The sequence below is a fragment of the Lichenostomus cassidix genome, chromosome 7 (genome assembly GCF_008360975.1).
Source record: "Lichenostomus cassidix isolate B80296 chromosome 7, HeHo_3.0, whole genome shotgun sequence".
Lineage (NCBI taxonomy): Eukaryota > Metazoa > Chordata > Aves > Passeriformes > Meliphagidae > Lichenostomus > Lichenostomus cassidix.
Window position 1 is genome coordinate 707,461 of NC_139488.1, and position 23,089 is coordinate 730,549.

The window sequence follows — 23,089 nt, forward strand, 5'->3', positions numbered from 1 at the left end:
TTGTTCTTTCGGTGGTTTTTTTTTGTTTTTTTTTTTTTTTTTCATTGTGAGCGTAGCAGCTGCAACTCTTTGTAAGGTACCTGCTGGCATAAGTCTCTGGGCAGGATGTAATTCACAGGTTCATAGGTTCATGTGTACCAGCATGGTGAGGATTTAAATGGGAGATTTTTTGGGAAGCCTCAGAAGTGAGGCAGCTGTTGTTTGAATGGCTGTGGTTTATTCTAGTGCCAGCCACCCCTGCTGCACCTGTTGGCACTTGAATTATAGTCATTTTGTGCACAGCAACTCAATAAGGCAAGGTAGGATTTTAATAGTACAGGCTGATACCCAGATGGGGATTAAGGCAGTTTCATGAACACTTAAGGAAGAGAGAGGAGCTACATTTAAGGGCAGGGATGTGACAATACTTCCCTGAGTGATGGCTATTTTCACTGTCATTGCAGAAGGGGTAGTTGGCCTCTTCTTGCCTGGTGCTGGGCCTGTTCCCAGTTAGAGTCTTTCAGGGTGGCTGTAACTTCTGGTTACTCATTCTAGTTGTCTGTAAAGCTGTAAATAAAGGCAGCAGGTAGGATCCTTTCCTAATAGTGCTGTGTACCTGCTGTTGCAGCACTGCAGAGGAGATTTTGCTGGGAAGAGTGGATCTGCAAGGTCCCCTGCAGCAGGGCCACCCTGCCTAGTTTTGGGACTTGCCACCTTTGTAGTTGTTCTGACAGATACCAGGGCTCCCTCTCCCAAAAAGGTTGTAAGCGCTCATGTTGGTGGTAGTGCCCTAATTACTCCTCCCAGACCCCAAACAAAGAATTTTTCATTCAGATCAAGTAGAGTGACCTACTGAAAATGTCTATATTTATATTCTTTTATAATTTTTTTTGTGAAATGCAATATGCAGGGAAAATAAATTAACTTCTGAATGCTGCTTTGAGTGTATTTGAACAGATTTAGAGGGGAAAAAAAAAGACTTTTTAGCCACAAAATGACCACAGGGATTTATTGATGCCTTATTTTTCCAAGAAATTACATTGCTTCAATGCAAATAACATGGAAAGAGATGGTTGGAATAGATGGATCCTGGATGGTAGAGTTTATTCCATGTGGTTTGCTTTGGTAAAAGCTCAGGTGTTTTAAATGACAGTGAAGTGACCCAGAGGGGATACCCATGAATGTGCTGGTGAAAAATGGTGGGGTTGGAGTTATATCATCCAGTTCTACGCAGTTTCCATGTTGATGGTGACAGACTGAGCAAGAATTTCAGGCAAATCTCGAGTGCCATCTGATCTTTCTGAATTTGGCTTGTTCTGAGAAGGAATGGAAGAGTTGTATTTGAAGTCAATGTTGGCTGAAGAAACACAAAATGACAAACTGTGCCCTTGATTTCTGTTTTGAGATGTTTGTTTCATACAGGAATTGAGAATACGTATTTCCTTGGATAGAATAACTGACAGTTCAAATAAGCTCACAATAGTTTGTTTGCATTTTAAAGACAGCTGCTGTTTTGGGGGTTGTTTGTGGGTTGTTTTTTCTGATTTGTTTCCTTCCTCTGGATAGAATAGTAGCATATAAAGGTTGTTGGGGGTTGGGGTATTTTGTTGTTGTTTTTATTTTTCCGTACTTTTAGGAGAAGTTCTAAATAACTGGGTACTTTTGAAGCCCTCTTTTGGCTATTGATCATGACTGTAACAATATTCTTCAGATGATTATTTTGTTTGAAGAGCTGTTCTCAGTAGCTCTTGTATACACAAGTATTCAGGCTACTCTGTCTTAACAGAAATTTACAAATTACAAGAAGCTGTTGCTTTGATTTCCTCTTTTTAAAAAAAATCTCAACTGTGCTTGTAGAATGAATGCCTCAGGCTGTCAATTTGCATTGTGTTTGAAAAATCTACTAAACACGGAGGAGTTACAGGGCTGTTAACAAGAGCCAGGAATCTGAACTCCTGTTATCTTTGCTTTTGGACAAAAGTCTCTTTTTATTCTTTTCTTATTGTTGGGAAAACATTGGTGTCACATTGGTTTTGTAGCCTCTCTTGGCCATGGGTATATAGAAGCTTTTAAGCACAGCAAGCAGACGAAGTTAAGTGTGCAAATGAGAAGAACATACCGTTTGGTACCTGGAGAATTCCTCTTAGACAGACAGGATGTGCTTTACAAATGCTGTGGAATAATACAGATATGCTTGTTAAAAGGAGAAGCAAATGTTATGTGGGAAATAACTCTAAAAATAAAAGGTGTTCATGAGCTGATGGCATTAAAAATATGTTCCTGATCAGATTTGATGTGGTAGAGTGACAGAAAGTTTTAAGTGTTTAATGTTGTACAAATCAAGATCTCTCCTAGCTTAAGTGTGATAAGACAGTAGCTATTGGATACAATCACTGCAACTGCTCTACAGAAAGTGAGAGTCTAGAGATTTGGGGTTGACCAAAACATCCTCCTCTGCTGTGGCTGAATCAAGTCTTTTGCATGGTGTGACTGCAGGATAAGCATAATGCCACAGTCATTTTCACACTTAAGTCTTTTGACCTAACTCAAAGCTGGAGCTTTTTCTGATTTGCCTGAGTAGCGAAAAGTCCACTGTAATAAACTGTGAGAGACAGGAGAAATGTAGGATGGATGTTGAACTCTTTCACCTACCCTCATAGTTGATGCAGCCATTTGAGTCTTCCTGACCTTTCATGAGTTCGTCTACTTCTTCTTCTGTCATCTTCTCACCTGGGAGTGGAGAGAACTTGTTTCATTCTTCCACACAGAACTGAGGCTGAACCCTACAGCTTTTTCAAAGGCTTTCCTTATTTTTTGAATTAGTGAAAAAAGACCTATCTATGACATGAGCTTAATTAATTTTAACTTTCTTTAGAAGATGGAGGCATATATGCATAGGGATTCTAGTTATTCCTACAGAGTAAAGAAACTATGCAGCAAATCCTCTACTTTTAGAGGATTTAACCATGTCTTAAAGGAGGACTTAACACCATGTGTGTTATCTCACTGAGATGTACAGACTTTTCTCTCCCTTCATTAAGTAACAGGCACTCATAATATCTTGTCTGAATTTAGATATCACAATCCTAGCCTTTTCCTTTGGTCTTTAGTAGAAAACCCAAAGCTCTGCTTGCATTCTTTGTGGATTCCCAGTTAGGAAACCCAGAATCTTGTCTGACTTGGTAGCCTCCTACCTCTTCAAACTGTTTGGATTACCTTTCCTCTCCCACTCATGCCTTCAAACAGCAGCAGTTTTCAAAGTGCTTGCTGAGAGGATGACCCCTTACCCAGAGTAGCCAGCACATGACGGAGCTCAGCACCCATGACTGTGCCGTTGCCTTCCTTGTCAAAGACACGCAGACCTTCAACGAAGTCTTCAAAGGTACCCTGATCCTTGTTGTTGGCAGCTGCTTGCAGCATGGGCAGGAACTCTTCAAAAGTAATCTTCTTGGCATTCATCTCTGGAAAAAACCACCAGTTGCTACATGCTAGACACTCCTATGTGTATTCCTTAGGTACATTGGCCCTCAAATGTGGGAGAGCCTTCCCTACCTCATTTGCACAGCTCTTTCTAGCCTTTACTCTAGTCTGCCTCAGAGGCTGACAGTTCCTTTGCAGAATATGGATTTTCTTATCCTGTGAATTAATTTCCACACACATCTGATTTTTCACTTCCTTGTTCCAGGATCCTTCTCACATAGCTTTGTAAGGTTGTGTGCATGCTATATTTTCTTTCAGAAATGAAATTTGCTGTGTGAGTTTATCTTTGAAAGGATTTGGAGAGTGATGGAACTGCAGAATATAGTCAGACAGAAATCTTGAGCCCCAGCAAGGGGGAAAAGATAACCGGAGAGGAATGTGGTGACTTAGGCAAGCCCCTGAGGTTGCTCATATGTTACTGACCTCTTAGGCTCTCTTTGATGTGGTGGCAGAGGCTATTAGCAAAAGAATAAACTAATTAAAAATAGCAAAGTACAGTGTGAAGGGTGCCAATAGTAAATTTGGGCATGTTCAGAATGGAATTTTTAGACCTCCCAAGCTTAGTCCATCTAATCCCTTTCCTCTCATGGGTCAAAAGTTGTATTCCTCAGTGGGGACTTCTCCAAGCTCATTTGGGTTTGCTTTGGTGTTTTTTGTTGTTTTTTTTTTTAACAAAAATGCCAAATAAAAGGATCTTTTTTATTCTTTTTTCTTTCCTACTGAATCTTTCCATTGCCAGACTTCATCTGGGCAGCAACAAAATATTATGGATGGAAATGTGACAGATATTTTTCAATATACAGTTGTTACAAAAACTGTTTTGCTATGCAGCTATATCACAGTCACTGTCAGTTATTGCTGGAATCACTGCAAGTCCTGGTAAGATCTCACCTCTGTGTTAGTCCTCAGTGCTTCCTGCTGGTGCTAAAGCTTTCTGAATTGTTCCTCAGAGCTGTCTTTACCAGGCCAGAGGGTTTGGATATAGTTTAGCCCATCGTAATGTGGTTCTGCATGACTGAAATGAGAGATCACCTGCTTCTAGGTCCTTATTAAAAGAAGGTAACTACAGTATTTATCCTTTCTTTTTATCTCTAAAAGGGAGGAAAAGGAAATTAAAAATGGCTGCAATAATAAAGAGCCAACATATGCCTCAGTGTGCCCAGGTTTGTAGGACCTTTGGGAAGACCATTTCAGTCAGCTGAAATACACAGGTGGATTGCTACTCCCAGGGCATGTCTTGGCGTATGCAGAAGTTCCTGCACTGGAAAGAGTTGAAGAACTGAGTATCAGTTGTTAGAAATGGGCTCACAGCTCCCCAGCAAAGGCTGGGGCACTAACAGACTGTGAGCAACGAGTGTGTATTATATCTACACTGAGTTGACCTCAAAGTGGTCCTTACAGAGAACTCTCCATGTTTTTCTCTATTCCCCATCAGCATCATTCTCATCCCATCCAAACAAATTAGTGAAATACCATGTATTGTTGCATAGTCCCCCTCGCTCCCCATCAGAGCAAAAGCTCCCCTCTCTCCTGCTGTGACTGTTGGTGCTGCCTAATTGCTGTTCCCCAGTCTCAAGAAGGGCCCGAGAGACTGTAGGGCACTTACCCTCTTTGCTGGGGTTTCCCAGGATCTTATTGATCTCTGCATTTGTAGGGTTCTGCCCCAGTGCCCGGATGATATCGCCAACCTGGCTGAGGGTGATCTTGGCATCACCAGTCCTGTCAAAGAGGAGGAAGGCCTCCTTGAAGTCTGTAAGAGAAGAGCAACATTGAGCCAGGCAGCTCCATATTGATGAAGATGTGAGCTTGTTGTCTCCTGGCACCGTTCCACTGACTCCAGGAGAGTTAGCCAGGGGAATCTTTGGCTCACAGTCCCAAGAAAAACTCCTCCCCTCTGACATTTCAGTTTCTCTATTTTTAAACTTTTACATCTACCTATTCATATCTTTCCTGGCTCCAATAGCCATCAATAGCTTTGTAATTGACCCTCTAGTTATTTCAAGGACACGGATAAATAAGTTCTCTACCAACATTGCCATTCAAGAATAGGTTTCTTCACACAATGTAGCAGCAGATGGTAAAAATGTTGCTATCTATTCCACCTTATCTGGCCAGAGAACCGGGACTGTCAAGTTCCTCGCGGTACAAAACCTCTGCCTGCTTCAATGGGTTCTGCCTCCTATCCCAGCATCTCAACTACACAGTGCTAAAAGGAAACTTGAAGGTGGATTTCAAATGCTTTTACTGTTGTTTTCCCTTAAAATTGCCTTACAATGGGATTTCTAAACATTTTGTTCCCTCTTTTTTAGATTTTTGTAGTCTGTCCGTGCTTCTTACAGACACATGAATATCCCACTTTTCCAGTGGAAGTACTCATGTGGTGCCTTATTCTGTGCATTTCCAGTGTGTTCACTTTGAGAATTCACTTTTTTCAGTACTGCCAAGTGATCACTGTTCACTTATTTTCCCTTGTTGGACAAGGCCTTGGGTTACAGGCATTTCTCCTACAAAAAACAGCACAGATGGTTGCCTTCATTGTATTGCCAGCCTTCGTCTTCTGTTGTGAAGTTCCATGTCAGTCATATTACTATATTTTTCAGGCTTTTTAAGAGTATTTGAATAAAGAACTGTGGCTTTAAAAAAAGAGGAGGGGACAAAGGTCAGCTGTGTGGCCAAAAACCTATCTTTGAACCTCATATATGGTGAGCACCTTGGACTGTGCTGTTGATATCTTCTGCACTGCAGTATCTGGTGATGCTGTGATTTAACTCCAAGCAAACCAAGTAAAATATCTTTCTCTTGGTCATGATGTGCAACCAGCAGCCAGACAGACTCTGTGTGTCACAGCCTGTGGAATGTTCTTTCTGCTTTGGGACAGATTTGGGAGTAAGAAGCCACATTTCAGATCATGTCTTCATTCATCTTGTGCTGGGGACATGTTATGCAGAGGTATTTATGGTTTTAGTCTTCTTTGTACCACCTTGGTGGAGTTGTTGCTGGCACACAGTAAAAGTGCTGATACACAGTGTCAGCCTGCTAGGCTGTAATCTAATACATCTGAAATTAATCCTCTTACTGTCTGATGTGAGACACTTATAACCCTTAGCTGTTAACTCTCCTTCCTTACAGCTTTTATTGTGGGGTATGAAATTATGGCCTTCTGGACCTGTGCAGAGCTTCCTGTTAAAATATACCAGCTTGATATCAGCTCCAGCAGCTGAGTTTAGTGGAGCTATAGTGATTTATACCATATGATCTGATCTTTCATCTGCTGAATCAATGAGGTTTAGCTGTAGTGAGGTATAAAACAATGACAGTGTGCTATTAGAAAAGCCATCAGGAGAGTTTCTCCATTTTGTAAATCCCATCAAGTTTTATATTCACTGGGTTCTGAACAGAGCTCCCCAGCCTGGAGAAAAGGACTGATTTATTTTTGTCTCCCCAGCATGCATTTCATTGCAATATATTTATGCTGTGGGATTTTTTATTTTTTTTTAAATATCCAGTCCTCGTTTATACCCATGCTGGAGTAAACATGTTTAAAGTCTGTCTCAGGATGGTACTACCCAGCTGCTGGTGCATCAGTCTGTGCAGATGAAAATAGTTACTGATGGTGGGCCATGTCTGCTTCTGGGAAATTCTCCCGCTCTCAAGTAGTTTCTATTTGCTCCACTGCTCAGTTCAGTTATTGTAACATTACAGCAGCTGGATGAACTGAAATATGTAGGGAATCTGAAAGAAATATTTTGCTTTGTTTTACACGCCAGCAGCTTTGAATTGAGGGAATTTTTCCATAAACCATTCCAAACCTTTTGTAAAATTTTCAGAATCAAAAAGTGAGGAAGAGTCCAAATGGCTTTTTTCTCTTTTTGTGACCAAGGGAGTTTGGACTGTGAGAATTGTTTCCAGTCTCACTTGCTGCATTATACCTCTCCTTATTGCTTTGATGGTGTAACCCAGAGCAGGCTCATGTTCTCAAAATTTAGGGCTCTCTCAAGACCTGTTTCAAGCTATTCCTCTCCCTCTGAATTTCTAGGAAATCCTTGGATCTTCCTTTCAAAAGACTTGCTTCAGTCTACTATATGTGCTACTGATTTTTTTTTAAATTTTAAAATGTTACTTAATTTAGCCAAATGCATCTCTTAGGATATTTGAAACACTTGACATTGATTCTGAAATTAGATTTCCAGAGCTCCAATGAGAATTATTGTTCATGTCAGAATTTTTGTCTCTTTCCAGAAGATTGAAAGAAAAAAATTGGAAGCTGCAAGTTTCTTGTGAATCAAAGAATACAGCTCAAGATGCTCAAGAATTGCAGCATATCCAGACTGTTGTGTAAGCAGCAGTTTACCCAAGCCACTTATTTGCTGACTATTTCCATGCTTAAAGAATGTTTTTACAGTAAAACAGCCTTTGTTTACAGTAAAACACCTCCTGGCAAAAGCAACATGTAGAACTCTTGCATCTTCTGTTCATCTAAGATTGTACAGTCACTGCAGCTTAGTTAAATTTTCAGCCCACTTCCTCCTTCTGTTGTCCTTCTTCTGCCTATTTCCCTTGGGACTGTCAAGTTCAAGACTTATTTTCAGCATCCTTGTAAAGAACCAGAAAAGGAGCACAAGTGAAAAATGTTCAGTAGGTAGAAGAGACAGTGTATTTCCTCTTTGTACCATGGTATAAACTTCTCAGTTAGGATGGCATGTAAACATCCAGATAAATTACATGTAAATCTATGGTTACATTCTTGTTCAGCATTAGTCAGCACCACTGCTCTGTAGTCAAGAGTGTGGTAATTTATACCAGATGAAGTTTTAGCTCATTGTTTCATAAAAGTTAATTTCTGAGCCTATAGCTCTTTTCTGAACTCACATACATGTAAAACACATCATCTCTCTTTCAACTTACCATCCTGTTGCTCTTTGGAGAACTCGATCTGTTGGAAGGAAATCAATCACAAAAAATAGCTTAGGAAGGGGGGGGGCTGGGGGAGAACCTGTGTGTTTTCTACAGCATCCAGCTCAATCCATGAGTCATCTTCCAAAAGAGCAAAAATGTGGCCTGTCAAATGCGCAGAAGTAATGCAGATAGCAAAAGAGCTGTTAAGGCTAGTGAATATTTAGCATTTGGTAGCCATTGTGTTCCCCCTCCTGTCCCCTGTTAAATTTTAACTTTGATTTCACTTACCATTGATTTCATCAGCAGAGAAGGACTGCAGTTGGGGAGAAAAAGAGAGAGAAAAAAAAGAACTAGTACTGCTGAAAATGCACTGAGAGAAAGTAAATAGCACAAAGTACCTGAGTGCTCACACTTCTGCCTTGTCTAATGTAGTTAGGCCATAGCAACCTAATCTAGCAACTTCCCGTCTAAAAATGAATCAGCAGGTCTATTCTTAAAGTTTGCTTTAAAATCTACATCCCAGGGAAAGCCAGAGTTGTGGCAACAAGCAACAAAATTCTAAGGTCTCTTGACTAACAAAGAAGTCATTAATGTACTATCAGGTCCATTTACTGTTTTAGCATAGATCCATTTTAGTTATAGAATTTGAAGTAATATTTCTAAACAAGAAACTTTTTTTCATTAACATATAAATTAAATTAATTCCTGAAAGTTTATGTCTCAGATTAGTTTTTGATGGTACGTTGTTTCATAAAGTACTAATCTATTATATTAGCTTATACAAAAAAAGTACTATTTTCCTTTGCCACTTTAGCTGATTGCATCTGATTTAAAAAAGCATAGGAAATTATAACCCTTCTGTTAGAAGCTGCGGGAGCCGCTCCACTATTGCCTGGTTTGGAACTTGAGGCTAACTGGAAAACCTTGCATAATCCTTAGGTTTAAACAGGAAAACCAAGCAAACCTAAACTGTCTTCTGGACCGGCCTTCCCCCACCCCCCAGAACTAATGTGGGCAAGAAGCCCAATTTACTTATGTACAATACACTGGCTGGCTGCTAACCGTTAGCTTTCCAGTGCACCCACCATGGCTGAGTTGGAAATGCAGAGCAGCAGACAGGCAGGAAGGACTAGCTGAGAGGTCTTGAGAGTGGTCCTGCTTTCCTGGCCTTTCTTCCCCTTATTTATCTGCTAGTGCTGACGGCATTGCCTGGATTAGGTGTCAGAAGGAAGAGGTTCCTCCCCTTGGCGAGTTCTTTAGCTTTCTTAGGGCAAAGTGACAGGAGGCTCCATGTCTTGATAGACATCTTATGATGACTATTTTTAGGAGGCTGGAGAGGGGTAGGCAGTGACAAGCAGTAAGTTTGATTCATGTCAGCACTTTCTGGGTCCGTACCATCAGGAGAAGATATTCCTTGTCCAGACCTACCAAGACTTCCTTATAGGGAAGGATACTATTTCTCCAATATGCTGTAGAGTCAGTGAGCAAGGAGCATTGAGGGTGAGGAGTGACACACGTTTGCCCAGCTGGCTGGTTTTACACGTGGCTTGCAGGTTGTGCATGAGATGCGGTTGAATGGTCCACGTATCTTTGCTGGGCTTTGCTCAACCATTTACATGGATCATACAGTGCCCAACATTAGATGAGTAGTGCTGCTGCCTGTCTGCTCAGTGGGATCCAGTTGTTGGAATCGAGCAGAAAAGTTACCTCTCAACAAAGGTGGTATTCTGCTGTGAAGCTCTCCCTCTGCACTGATCATGCTTTCCAAATTTTGAACATTTTAAAGGGAAAAATTATCTGTGTATTTTGGAAAAAATTGTAATAAGTTAGTGGCTGATGTGTAGATGTACCCTGCAGTGCAGTGGGAAATCTATATTATTGGTAGCCAGTGATTTCTACGATATTCTTCCTCTGGGGCTGGGGTTAGGCAGGGTGCAGGGTTTAGAGCTCACAGGTGTGTGCAGAAGTGGTGCTGCTCAGGTGTTCGTGATGTTGAGGCAAGTGAGAAGCTGTGATAGAAACTAAGCACCCCAAAAGGCTTTGTGAACTGCAAGGATGGCTGTTCAATGGCAGGGAAAGGGGTACTTGCTTTTTGGGTTCAGGGTGGTCATGATGGGCCTATGGATAGGGAGCAGGAGGCAGAGGCTGCTACTTCTTTAGTAGCAAAGACCTGAGTCCCACCATGTGGCATCCCCCAAGACCAGGTCAAATATCTGAATGGATGTTATGACATGTAAAAGGATTAGCAAACTTTGCTCCAAGCTTCTTCCTTTCCCTGTTACGTCAAGAGTGTCATGAAGCCAGGGTGGGAATAGCTGTGTGAAAACATACTACCAGTAATTAACTTGAATCCCTCCCTTTTAACATCTGTTGGTTGCCTCTCTTAACCAGTCACAGGTCCTGGTTTTCTAATGATGAGATGTGATTAGTGAGAAAAACTTTCTCCTGCAGTTTGCTTAGTTACCCTGAAGAGAAGCATAACCTTTTTGATTTTGTCTTTTTATTATATTGAGGACTCTGAATGAAAGAATCAAATCCAGGCAGACTTAATTTTACTGTTGTTTCTGAACTGAACAATCAAAATAAGTGGATTTGAGATACTAACCTCTCACCTCCTATTTAAAAACATAACGATTCCACTGCAAAGATTTTTGTAAGCTTGCCATTTTAGCTGGAAAATGCTCTGTTCAAACAAATTATTTGCATTTTTTGAGAAATATCTGGCAATATACTGAGTATGAAAAAGGCTCTCCTGACAGTCCTTTGCTTTTGGTTGGTTTGTTGTTGGTTTTTGGGGGTTTTTTGCTATTTGTCATCTATTAGTCTGTGGGAACAGGGATGTGTTCACAAAGGTGTAGCCACAATCAGGTGTGGCTGCATAGAAAGGGCGTTGATGTTTTTGCTGTGAATTTGCTAATATAGGTTTAACACAGTGCAGAACTTCTGATTTACACTGGCTGGGGCTGGAAATCAGGCAGTGAGAAAGCTCATCAAGGTCTTGGCCACCAGTCCCTATGTGTTAATAGAGGAGCTTTCAAAAGGCATCAGCAGAGCTGAAATGGTGTCTGGGTCAATGCAGTGTGTTGCTTTTTGTGGAATTTTCCTTCTGCCCTCAGCATCTTGCCATCTTGCTCTCCAGTGCTGGCAACTGGGAAATGTTCCCCTGAAAACAGAATTGATTTTTTTTTTTTAGGGGAAATTTAGACTCATTTTCTTGAACAGATAAGTTTTATGTTTGGCTACAACAAAGCTCGTCCCAAAAGATGCCAAGCAGAAAATAATTGTAGTGCATTTGTGTTGGGCATAGAAAACTGGTACCTGGATTAGTCATCTGGCTTGAATGGGCTATCAAATACCTATCAATTGAGAGTGGTCAACATATAAGATGATTATCTTTAGATCATATGAGAGTTTGGCTCAGAGTTCAGATGAGGAAAAACTAGTGCACCATATCAGCCATTCATTTTAGTACTGATCCTTGAATAAAATCTCACCAGAGTTTTACTGAGGAAGAATATTCTAACATTCCAATATTCTAACATTCTAATATTAGAATGTTAGAAAAATATTCTAACATTCTAATATTAGAATATTCTCCTATTCTAAGTGGGCAAGTTGAATTCACTGAAATTAAGAATCACCCTACTCTAAGCCAATAGGTCTGTTGGGGGGTTAAATTGTACTTGCTTCCAGTAAGGGCACCTACAAAATGGCCTAGGTGAAAAATATTTCAAATACTCCTTAAAATAAATTAAAGATGGAATTTCTGGTTCTATGAGGAGCTTTCAGCAAATTCAAAAGGGGCAAAGAAGTATTTTGCAGTGATCTGGTCTTTGTTCTGATCCTGGCATGTTCTTTGCATTGTCAGAGGACACTGCGAGTTTCAAGGCTTTAGGGATGATTTTGATCTTTCAGGGAGTTCAGTTTAAGAAAAAATGAATGACCCACCCTTAGCAAAAAGAATGAAAAGCTGAAGCAACTGCAACACATGGGAAAGATCAGAATGGCTTGGATTTCTCTAACTTCACACAGACCTTATTTGTGGGCAGAGTTATTATCCAGAAGGCTATCTGTGCCGATGAAAAAGGTGATGTGTTTTGGGTTTGGTATTTTCATTTGTTTTGTTCCTTGTCTGTGACCACCTTCTAATAATTCTGTTGCTAGAGGCATTTTGACCAGGTCCCAGTTATAGGGTGGGGTGGATAGGGTTGTACGCAACTCTTATGATCAGCTAAGCAGAGACCCAATCCAGACAAATCTTCATTTCCAAATTATTATCAAAGTTCCTGATTTCCCACAAATCACTGGTTTATGTGCCTTAGGGCACCAAGCTTTGCAGTGAGGTGCTGTGCTCAGGTCTTTAGGCTGGTGGGCACTCGGACTGAGTACAGCTGTGCTGAGGGACAGTTGCCTTATGCTCACTGTAACTCTGGAAAGGTCTGGACAGGATGAAAAGCCCTGGGAAAAGGTGCTGCTGGGAGTTTAAGCATTAAGCTTCTCCACCTGCTTGTTACCTTTTGGATGAATGACAAGAAGTGAATAATCTTACTACTTTATTAGAGAGTCACTGGATATTTCAAGGTACTGTCTCTTAAAAAGAGATTAAGACATATCAGATGTCTTGGAAAATCAGAGAGAAGAAAATTTGAGAGTCTCCTAGGATATTCATTGTATATTTAGCCTTCTATGCAGGACTAGAGGGATTTTTTTTAAACAAAGTTAAACTAGGATTGCGCCTACAGCAGTTCATATAATACCTGCACGCCATTAATGTCTGCTCCTTGATTAATACAACTGCACATCATTTCTAGCACACATCACTGAGTGCAGGATTACATAGCTTCCAAACCCCTTTGAAAAACAGGATGTCCTTTTCCCATCCCTCACCCCAGTTCCACAACTTGTACAATCAATGCCCCAGGTTTTAGAGAGGCTGCTCTCATTTAAGTAAGAATTAACAACCTGATGGATTTTGCTTCCTGTCATGTGAGGCAGAGAAACATTAGAAGCAGAAGAGCTCTTGAGAAACTGAGGTCTGTTTTGAGAGCAGAGCTACCTAGAAATACAATTGAAGAATGTATTAAAACAACCACCATTAATGCAGCAGAAAAAATTGTATGTGTGAGATACTATGAGGTTTAAAAGAATAGTTCAAAAATATCTCCGAATTTAATGACTCGACTGTAGATTAATTTGACTTTTTTCCTAAGCATTTTGTGTAACTTTCTGGTTTATATATTTTTAAAGCTTGTAACTTCACAGTTGCTTTACAGCTGTGCAAAAACATTTGGATGAGCCTTGATGTTTAATTAATGTGCCCTTCTGAAATGTCTGGGTGTGCTATGTGCTGTAGCTGCACTGTTGATCATATCCTTTTGAATATATTTCCTTAGCTTCGGGGTGAAGTGCCTTCAGTTGTGCTCATTTGTAAACGTGTCCCTTTTCTAATTGCTTTTAGTTGTACTTAAATGTGTATAATCCAGGGAATACACAAGATGTGAGGCTCTGGAGCCCTGCTTTTGGAGGGATTTCTTGTTTTAACATGCCTCCCAGTGGCACTGTAAGAGTACTAATGTAATTTAAACTCTTGCTACTTGACATTTCAGTGCTCTGTGGTAAACCATCCAGTTGAAAGTGCTTCTTGGCAGTGGCTATAAGATGTAATAAAGCCTTAGTGAAATGAGGGCAAATTTCCAGGTTGCTTGTTTCATATCTCCTTACAGACAACTTCTTTCTCTGCTTGTCATTGGCTAAATTTGTCGCCTTCTTTTTGCCTCATGTAAGATTAACTCAAATATCTTGTTACTATCTTCTACAATGTCTGTGCTCTGAGGGGGCTTAAAACAGTATTTTAGAAATATTGTGATGTTTTGATGGGGGTAAGGCTCTGCCACACAACTTATGTTAACACTTGGACTTACCCTGTGAGCTCTTAAAATATTACATTTTGTGTAATTTGCTTTAAATTCCACTGTTCCTACCAAAGTTTGCCATTCCCCAGAGCCTCCAAGGGCTATAGGTATTCTTTTTCAAATGCTGCTAAAGTTGTGAAATGACTAAGTTGTGATTACTAAAGTTGTGAATTACTAAGAATGTATCTTGTTTAAAAAAAAAAATCTTTTTTTTTCCAAACAATTTTTCCAGTTAGCAGCATTAAGGAAAAATGTCTACCAACATATATGGGCAAGTCTCTACTTTCGAGGGAGTCCTTGCTTAACAGCAGTTCAAGAAGAAGAGGAGGCAAAGTTCCTTTGAAAACTTTGTAAACAAAACTAAGCTGTGGTTTTTGTGTGTTGTTTCCAACAGGGTCCCAAGGGGATGTCTTGGTGTGCAGCTGTAGTCTGATGTCCAAGTAGCCTGTCCTGGGACATCTTTATGCCATGCCTTGCCCATCCAGTGTTTGTCAACAAGGTGGATGTGGTGTCAGTGGTGAGGTTCACAGAGGCAAGGGCTGTGGCTGGGGCTGTTCCGGGCTGGATCCTGGATGGTGCTGTGTCTTGGGTCAAAGCTGTAGCAGGAAGCTGGCTGGATGGTATCAGACAGGCACCTTTACATCTCCTAAGACTGAATTCCTAGTGACACTTGTCCCCTTCCTACCTGTAAGGACACTTGGGACTGGTGACCTTGTCCAGCAGGTCACCAGTCCTAGGGAATCCTTCTGGAGTCATAGCTAGAGCTAGATCAGGCATAATTTGAAGACCTGAGCCAAAAGTTTCAAGTAAAAATCTGCCATTTCCTATGAAAGCCCTTAGCACTTATGAGTGAAGCTACTGCTGACATTCCTGCTCTCACTCCACAGCTTCATGTGGATTTTGTCTGCAGCACAACAGCTCTCTGAGTGCTTCAGCTGACATTTGCAGTGCTGCTTGCCCTTCAGCCCACGAGCTTTCTGTCAGTGCATTTTAGTGAGTTTATCTCTCTTTGGCTATATCCAAAGCAATGTCTGTTCAGAGATGACCTACTCAAGTAGTGAATGTAACAAGAAATAAGGACATTGGGAGAAACACTTTTTACTTAAGAGCTCTGCACTTAAAAGCAAACAATCACGGTCTTGCTTCCATGCAACAGGCTTTGTCATCATGCATTACACATTTACAGAAGAGTTTAGCAAGTCTTTACTAGTTGATAGCTTCTAATTATTTTTCTCCTAACCATTTGGGTGGCCTATCTGCAGTTGGGTATGGCATAATTGATGTCCTGGGATTTCAGTCCTGAAAACACTGGCATGGGAAGCCTTGTGTACCCCTGAACCTCACTTCCACCGTAGACACTTGGCCAATCTCTGTCTCTACTCAAGAGATGATACTCAGCAGTATCCTTGAAATAAAGGGCCTTATGTGACACCAGACCAGGGTGCTATGCGTTCAGGTCACCATCTGCAGCCTATGAAGCACTACACTCAGCATCTTCAGCACCTGCATCCCAAAACACCACAGTTGATTTTCTGGGCCTGGGCTCCGTCCAAGGGCTGGGTATGTGTGCTGGGAAGGACTCTTAGATTTCCAGCAGAAAACCAACATAATTTTCTTGTTGGTAATAGGGACTAAGTTATACAGATTTGTGCAATAGGAATTTTGTCCTTTTCCCACTGCCTCAGATGCAAAACCAAGCATGAGACATCTGCATCATTCATATTTCATCTCAGCTGTTGCAGATGTAGACCCATAGTAGTGCTTTTTATCTGTTAAACATTTCTTCTCACTCAAGCTTGTGTGGGAGAAGAAGGTTTATAAAACAAATAAGCTGTTTTTTTAGGAGTGTATTGGGCCACAGTTTTAACTGCAGAATTCTTGGGAGCCTCTTAAGAAAATTATGGTCATTTTGATTTTAATCATTGTTGGCTCCTAGTGGCGGCTCTCAGCTGCATGCATTGCCCTGTTAACTTGTCAGTTAATTTTTGTGCGTATAAAAATCCAAGACATGTTAGTAATAAGGAAAATTTGAAATATATATTTGGTCTGGAAAGGCTTGTGCAAAGCAGATTGAGTTTTTATGCTGTTTCTTGAGTAGAGGGAAAGAGGTCTTCACATTTCCATTTAAAACCAAATTCTTTCTCCTTGCCTTGACTCTGTGGTTGTTATCCTGTAACTCAAGGTGAGCTGTAAAAGCACTCAGTTTAGAGATTTGAGTCTTAATCAGCTGGGTATTCCTGTTACTGAGTTTTATAATCAATTGGTGTTGCTCAAAAATAGAAAATTTTATATCAGCTCCTACTGGCACTAGAAAATCACCAAATATTTGTTCTAATTGGGTTAATGCCAAGAGATGGATCAAGAACAGAAAAGAGTGAATGGTCTGTCACAACTTTATCACAGCTTTCTGATGGTTATAGACAAACCCAGCTTGAGTCCTACTAAGGAAGGGGGGAGGTAAGCACTAAAGTTGCAAAATGTGTACCCCAAAAAGTTTAGAAAACTAGATTCCCTGAAGATGGGCCAAGAAGGGCATCTGAATGGAGAGGTACCACCAAGAGAATCACTACTCTTATTTGTAAACCACCACGTTTGTTTTGGAGACTATTATGACTTCTGATGCCAACTGAGAATGAAGTGCACTGTCCAATGTGGCTTATTTGGCTGCTGTAAGCCCTGTTTAGGCAACTCTGCCCTTACCCACCCCAGCTGTAACAAGGGGCCTGGATGTGTCTTTATAAAAGCTAACAAAGCCTTTCTGTGTTTACCTGCTGTGTGGCTCCCCAAAGCATTGTGGCACTGTGGCCTGGCATTCCCAGTCACCTCTCTTGAGTAGCAAGCTCTGGCATGGCTGCTAATACCCTGAGGAGTGGAGCATTGCCCAGTTGGTCCCCTTGTTCAATGTGCTGTAGGTTTTGTCTCCATGTCTGGTAAATCACTGCAAAGAGCCCCGGGTCAGGATTGTTCACTGCGTTTCAGTCAAAATCTTATATTTAAGTACTCCCTGGCTCCAAAGCTTTGCTGGAAATGGTGCTGTACCTTTTCTCATGCTGAGACTTTGATGGTGTAATGGAAGGACTGAGAAATAATTGAGGGACTGGGCTAAGACTCAGAAAACTTTGATTCCTGTCTCTGCCACATATCCCCAGCAAATCACTTATAACACGAAATTGTTTCCCTTCACTGCCTGAACTCTCGAAATGTGAAAAGGGGTAACCCAGGGTGGTTGGTTGGGACCCTGGGAGAAGACAGTTTGTCTGATACCTTTCAAATGAAAATCTCCCTAAATTCTATCTTCTTCTATTAGTCTGAATATGACAAAACCTGGACAGTTCTTTCTGTTCTACCAGTGTATATTTCCTGCTGCTATTGCCTTTGGGTAAAGGCGTGAACTGCAAAGATTCCTCAGAGTGCAATCTGACATTTTTAATCTGGTAATATATTATTATTTATGTATAGATAAATTAACTAGTTTCAACAGAGTTCAAAATTCTATTTTCTCCCAATGATAGGAAGCTATCAAATCATATTAAGTTATTTAGCAGGAAATCTGGCTTGGTTCCCTATCATCTAGTGCAATGTGAGGTCTAATCTAATTTTCAGACAGTATGATCAAAACTAGTGGGTTTTTCATGTACTCTTCAAGATCACTCTAACTATTTAAAGATGTCTTTTTTTTTCCTCTTGTCAATGGCTTCAGCTTCAATCTTACAAGAAGCTACATACTCTTTTAGAAAAGTACTGGCTACTGATTGGGAAAATTAAAGTAAACTTGGAGAAATTTCACTAAATGGCTTAAGATCTTGGGACTATATGTATTAAGGTATCTGAAATACAATTCATCATGTATAGGTCCTATTAAGACTCTTTGTCCTTCTTTTACCCATAATAGGCATGATTCTTTCTGTAGAATTTAGCAAATTGGACCTGGGACCAATCAGCTTGTCAGGTAGGTGCAGAATAACTATTTATAGTCCTTCCCAGAGAAACTAGTCTGTCCCTTCGTCTCTTAACTGCTTAACCTCCCTCTCCTCTTTCCTAAGTAAAGAATCTCCCAAAATGGAGTTTTCTTTGAAGGATCAGGGCAATAGTCAGTGATGCTGGTTGACATGTAAAGTCTAAAGATATTATGAGAACAAATGGCAGTGCAGTCAGAGGGAAACCTCCAAAAGACTCTTCCTCTTTGCTGCTTTCAATTTGCAGCCAATTAAAAATCGTGAGCAAACATGTAAAGGTGAGACGAAATCACTTGAAATACTTCCATCCTTGGCTTTCTGGCTCATGGGCTCACCAGTGTTTGTTGTACAGTGCAAATAAAATGAAAATAGGCAAATCTGCCAAATCTCTCTGTTTTAAGCTGTTTTGTTTTGTTTTTTCTAAAGTTAAGTCATATTGATCTCAAAGCACATGACCAAAGGGTCATCAGGTGGTTCAAACACTTGAAAAAGAATTTGAGGTTAAATTATGAAAGATTGGTTTTAGTCCAGTGCTATGATTGAGTCCAGTGCTATGATGGAAAACATTGTATTTCAAGTTTAAGTAACCCTTTTCCTTGTCTTCATGTACCTACTTTAGGTTTTTCTGGGGGGAGGTTTTTTTGTTGTGTGTTTCTTTTGAATTTATCTTTACCAAACAGGTGAGACTGATACCGATTGGGTAAAAAGCTCTGAGGTCCACAATCCAACATACTTTTAACATCCCCAGGCTTAATTTCTGTGTTAAATCATGCAGCATGCCTTACACCCTGTAGCTACTAAAACAGTCAAAAGCTCAGGCAGGTCAGCAAATCCATCGGCTGAGGTTACTCATTCATTTCCTTGCAGTCCCCAAACCGGAGCCAAACACAAGCAATGCTTCACTGCAGCTCTCAGCCAGCACTGTGCTATCTTTCCCCCATGGGCCCCTGATCAGCACATGCTTGCCCATTTACCTTGATGCTCTTGAGGTCTATGGCAGGTTCTTTGGGTTTGGCTGGTTCAGGTGCTGGTGCTGGTGCGGGTGCTGGTGCTGCCGCTGGTTTCTTTACATCCTTCTTTGGTGCCATTTTGTGTTGCTTAAACTGGAAAGTAAAAGTGCCCTAAAAAAATTTAAAAAAAAAAAAAACCAACCAAAGAAAAACCACTTAACAAGTGATTCCTGGAAGAGGAGCAGTGGTCAGAATGAGCTACAGCCTGTGCCCTGGAGGTGGACCCGATGTGCTAAACTCTGTAAGGGCATATATATATTTCACTTAGTGCCTCATAGAGTCCTGACACATGCAGCTGGATTGGACAGCTTGATAATCAAGGGGGATGTCATTCCAGCTAGAGCTATAAATGGAATATAAGAGTTCAGGGCTTCATGAGATCAAGGGACATTTTTCCCCTTTAAAACCCAAATCACCTCCCCTGTCTTTTTTATTCATGCAAAGGAGAGGGAAATATAACAAGCCCAGTTTCAGATCTGCTGTTGACATTTGGGCATGGATTGAACAGTCCCTTTTCTCATCAGAATTTTAGTTCTGCTTAAGTAATAAATCTTTCTTTCCTTCCCTCCCCGCCCTTTCCCCCCTCCGTGCCTGTGTAGTACTCCAGGAGGATTCAGTTTCAAGTAGGAATTTTGACTTTCATGTCTGGGAAGATCACAATTTTCCAACCTCATTTGCCTCTCTCCCTAGAGCCCCTCTCTCCTGCTCTGCCTCCTTTTTGTTCAAGGAAGTGTTGATCAAGCAAAGGCTCTGGGTGTTTAAAAATAAAGCAGACAAATATGGAAAACACCGCAATACCTTCAGCTGAGGCATCTCTCCCTGACCTGACCCCGGGTGTCTCTCAGCTGTTCTTACTATTCCTTACCACCACATTAAGACTGCATTTAAACTTGAAAATTGCTTCCTTTAATCTTTTTCTTTGATCTTCTTTTTCCTCTCCTAGGGATAAGCTGTGCCCTAATAGAACGGAGATCAGCTGGACGTTATGTCTTCCTACACGGAAAGGTTTCCCTTTGTAATGTATTTATAATTGGAAACCAGCCATCAGGCAACGGAGGCATTTCTGTTTTCACCTTGTTTGCCTGCCATCCTGTGCCTCTTGTTTATTTTTCCAGCCCTCAGTCTCCCGATGGACATCCCTGCTCCCTATGGTCTACAAGAGATACAACTTTCAGGAGAAGACGGCTTTTGTGGTTTCACTAGACTTTTTCCATGACAGCAAACCAGCTTCTAACTCTTTCAAACTTGATGGTTCCCCCGAGTCCATATGACTGAGATTTGTTTGGCAGAAAAATCCAGGAGTGCGCATTGTTCCTCCCTTGTCTAGCAATCCCTTTCCTACTTACTCTCCAGACTCCTGAAGTTTTGTACTATAAAGGGCATTTGATGGGGCCCATGTTTCTGTCTCCTGAACTGTACTGTGGAATGTTTTGTACTTGGAAGTTAAAAGCTTGAAGGCCTGGACATCCAAAATCTGGCAGGATATCCAAGCACTTGAATTTTAGATGAATGAGTTTTAAGGGAGGTAAACTTACCAAAAATATGCACACCAAGAAGAGGGATGGAGATGGCTAAAGGTGTACTTTTGTGTAGGATCATGCTCAGATCTCTTCTTTGCTGTAGCCCATCACCTTGAGCAAAAGACTTGTTGGAACTTGAGTCATCCCTTTTGAATCAGTAGCCCTATACTGATTGATATAATTTGAAGGCTCAGCCTCTGCTTTAGGAAACACAGACCAGGAAGGACTTTATTTCCTATTTCTCTGCCTTTAGGCTAAAGCCTGTGATGTGTGAGCTCTGCTGGCTGCCTCCAAGGTGCTTTATGGATGGATTCCTGCACTGCTAGACAGTCTGGGAAGGTGGTAGCATGGACTCTCTGCACTGCTGCTGGTCAGCAGGAGCCTGTGGACTGGCATCGCCAAGGGCTCTGCTGGGGGCATCTCCAGGTATTCTGATGTTGTACATTGCACAAACCAAACTTCAGTGAATCCATCAGTAGAATGAATCTTGGAACTGTAATTTGGATGGAAATAGTCTAAAGCAATTTTTATGCATCACTACATCTATGAGAACTTTCATTGCAGGAAAGAATTGGTGATGATTTAATAATTTCAATTATTAATAATCACCTGTGATTTGCAATGAGATAAACCTGAAAGCCACCACCAAATGTATTTTTAAAAGGAATAAAGGACTTCAGGAATGAAGAACAAACTTAGTGTTGTTTTTGCATAATTGTGGCCTGTGTAAGAATGCAGATGTCTCTGGATGTGCTTCCTTCTGCCAGTAAAGGTGGTTAAAGGTGGTTTTGTGAGGTGCTGACCCAAAATAATTGTACATTGATTGGATAAGAAGATAAAACAGGTATGGAGGGGGAGGATAGCAGGTCCTTATTTCAATTTCTGGGTTAAGGATTTGGATCCAGTCAATTCCCTGGTGCTGGGACAGGACAGCACAGGTTTATCTGCCTGGCAAGCTTGGATGTGTTCCAAGACATCTCTGGGAACACATCCGGTATGTCCATAGGGAGCTAAGTCTTTCCAGGTGATGCAGAGATGTGTCCCTATGGCATGAAGCTGTGCCAGGGGAGACTTAGGTTGCATATTAGAGAAAGGTTTTCCACTCAGAGGGTGGTTGAACACTGGAACAGGCTCCCCAGGGCAGTGGTCACTGCACCAATCCTGACAGAGCTCAAGAAATATTTGGTCAATGCTCTCAGGCACAGGGTGTGATTCTTGGGGCTATCCTGCACAGTGCTAGGAGCTCGACTCAGTGATCCTTGTGGGTCTCTTCCAACACAGGATATTCTGTGACTCTGTGATCTTGCATGGAAGCTGAGCCTTGCAGTTCTCCTGCAGTGCTGTGCCATCTCACCCTGGGCTGTGCGTTCCAGGGGCTGCAGCTGGAAGGTTCCTCTTCCACTTTCAGCAGCCACTTCTTGCAAGCAGAATTACCAGAGTAAAATCTAGGCTCTCCCTTGTGCTTGCTAGAACTTGCTGAGATCCATGTCCAAGGGAAAGCAGCAGCAGCTGGGGATGAGAATTCATGGGCATCTGCCTTGTTGGCTGCTTAGCTCCTGGGCAGTGCATGGATGCTTCTCTCCTGCAGAGAAATTCATGTTGGGGGAATGCATAATGAACAGTGATGGAGCTTCAGGTTTCCCAAGAACCCAGAAAATTCAGTAGTGAGAAAGGTGGTAGTTGAAAGCCATATCCTGTTAACCCTGCTGCTCACTGACAGAGGGTGCACCTTGCTTGGGCCTTGCCTGGTTTTTATTGGTTTAATTGATGAGGATACAGTTCTGGCCAATGCAAAAGTTCTATGCATTTGGGCTGGATTTAGTTGAACTAACATAAGGAAAGTCTATTTTACTTGAATCCAGATCATTGAAATGATTCATTCTGACACTTCTGAATTGGAATATGGTCCTTTTTTCAGGCTGAAGTCACAGACAGCAGCATCAGAATGGAAATGGGAGTTCCTGTGTTGGGCTGCACTCCCTGTGTGTTTACTCTGAGATCTCAGTCGTTCCAGTCCAGTTTTAAAAAGAGAGCTCTGTTTTGGGGTTCCTGTAGCCCAGGGAGTCAGGGCCTTCTTCAGAAGGATGGAGCTGATGGCTTAAATCCATACAGTAAAGACAAAATCTCCTGTATTTCAGGGGACTGTACAAATGCTGGAGCTGTTGGAAGAAAAGGCGAGTGCTGCTGCTTCTGCTCTTTTTCATAATGAACTCCCTTTGAGACTTTTGCCTTTTGGTGTCTAAAATGCCTAAAAATGCAATTAGCTTCGTACTTGTTTAGTGAAATTGTTGGTGAGTTTGTGGCAGGATATCAGATCAAGCATCATGTTTGAAAAT

The 23,089-nt window shown here is 41.3% G+C and overlaps 1 protein-coding gene and 1 long non-coding RNA gene across 4 annotated transcripts; one reads left to right on the top strand and one right to left on the bottom strand.

Moving 5' to 3' along the window:
- Positions 1–959: 959 nt before the first annotated feature.
- MYL1 (myosin light chain 1) lies at positions 960–19,469 on the bottom strand. Of its 2 annotated transcripts, XM_085065689.1 has the most exons (8): positions 9,441–9,569; positions 8,644–8,668; positions 8,365–8,392; positions 5,066–5,209; positions 3,267–3,440; positions 2,632–2,709; positions 2,099–2,151; positions 960–1,295 (listed from the first exon to the last, which is right to left on the bottom strand). In XM_085065689.1, the coding sequence occupies exons 2-7, from the start codon at positions 8,653–8,655 to the stop codon at positions 2,123–2,125; spliced, it is 465 nt and encodes a 154-aa protein (XP_084921815.1). In that variant the 5' UTR covers positions 8,656–8,668; positions 9,441–9,569; the 3' UTR covers positions 960–1,295; positions 2,099–2,122. The 2 variants fall into 2 exon arrangements, with proteins under 2 accessions (XP_084921815.1, XP_084921814.1); XM_085065688.1 differs by lacking the exons at positions 8,644–8,668; positions 9,441–9,569 and adding an exon at positions 19,198–19,469.
- Positions 5,206–22,928, top strand: LOC146434284 (uncharacterized). 2 transcript variants are annotated; one of them, XR_014853328.1, is made up of 5 exons: positions 5,206–6,408; positions 14,662–14,766; positions 18,160–18,216; positions 21,007–21,179; positions 22,892–22,928. It is a non-coding gene; the product is annotated as an uncharacterized LOC146434284 (long non-coding RNA). The 2 variants fall into 2 exon arrangements; XR_014853327.1 differs by lacking the exon at positions 18,160–18,216.
- Positions 22,929–23,089: the final 161 nt, after the last annotated feature.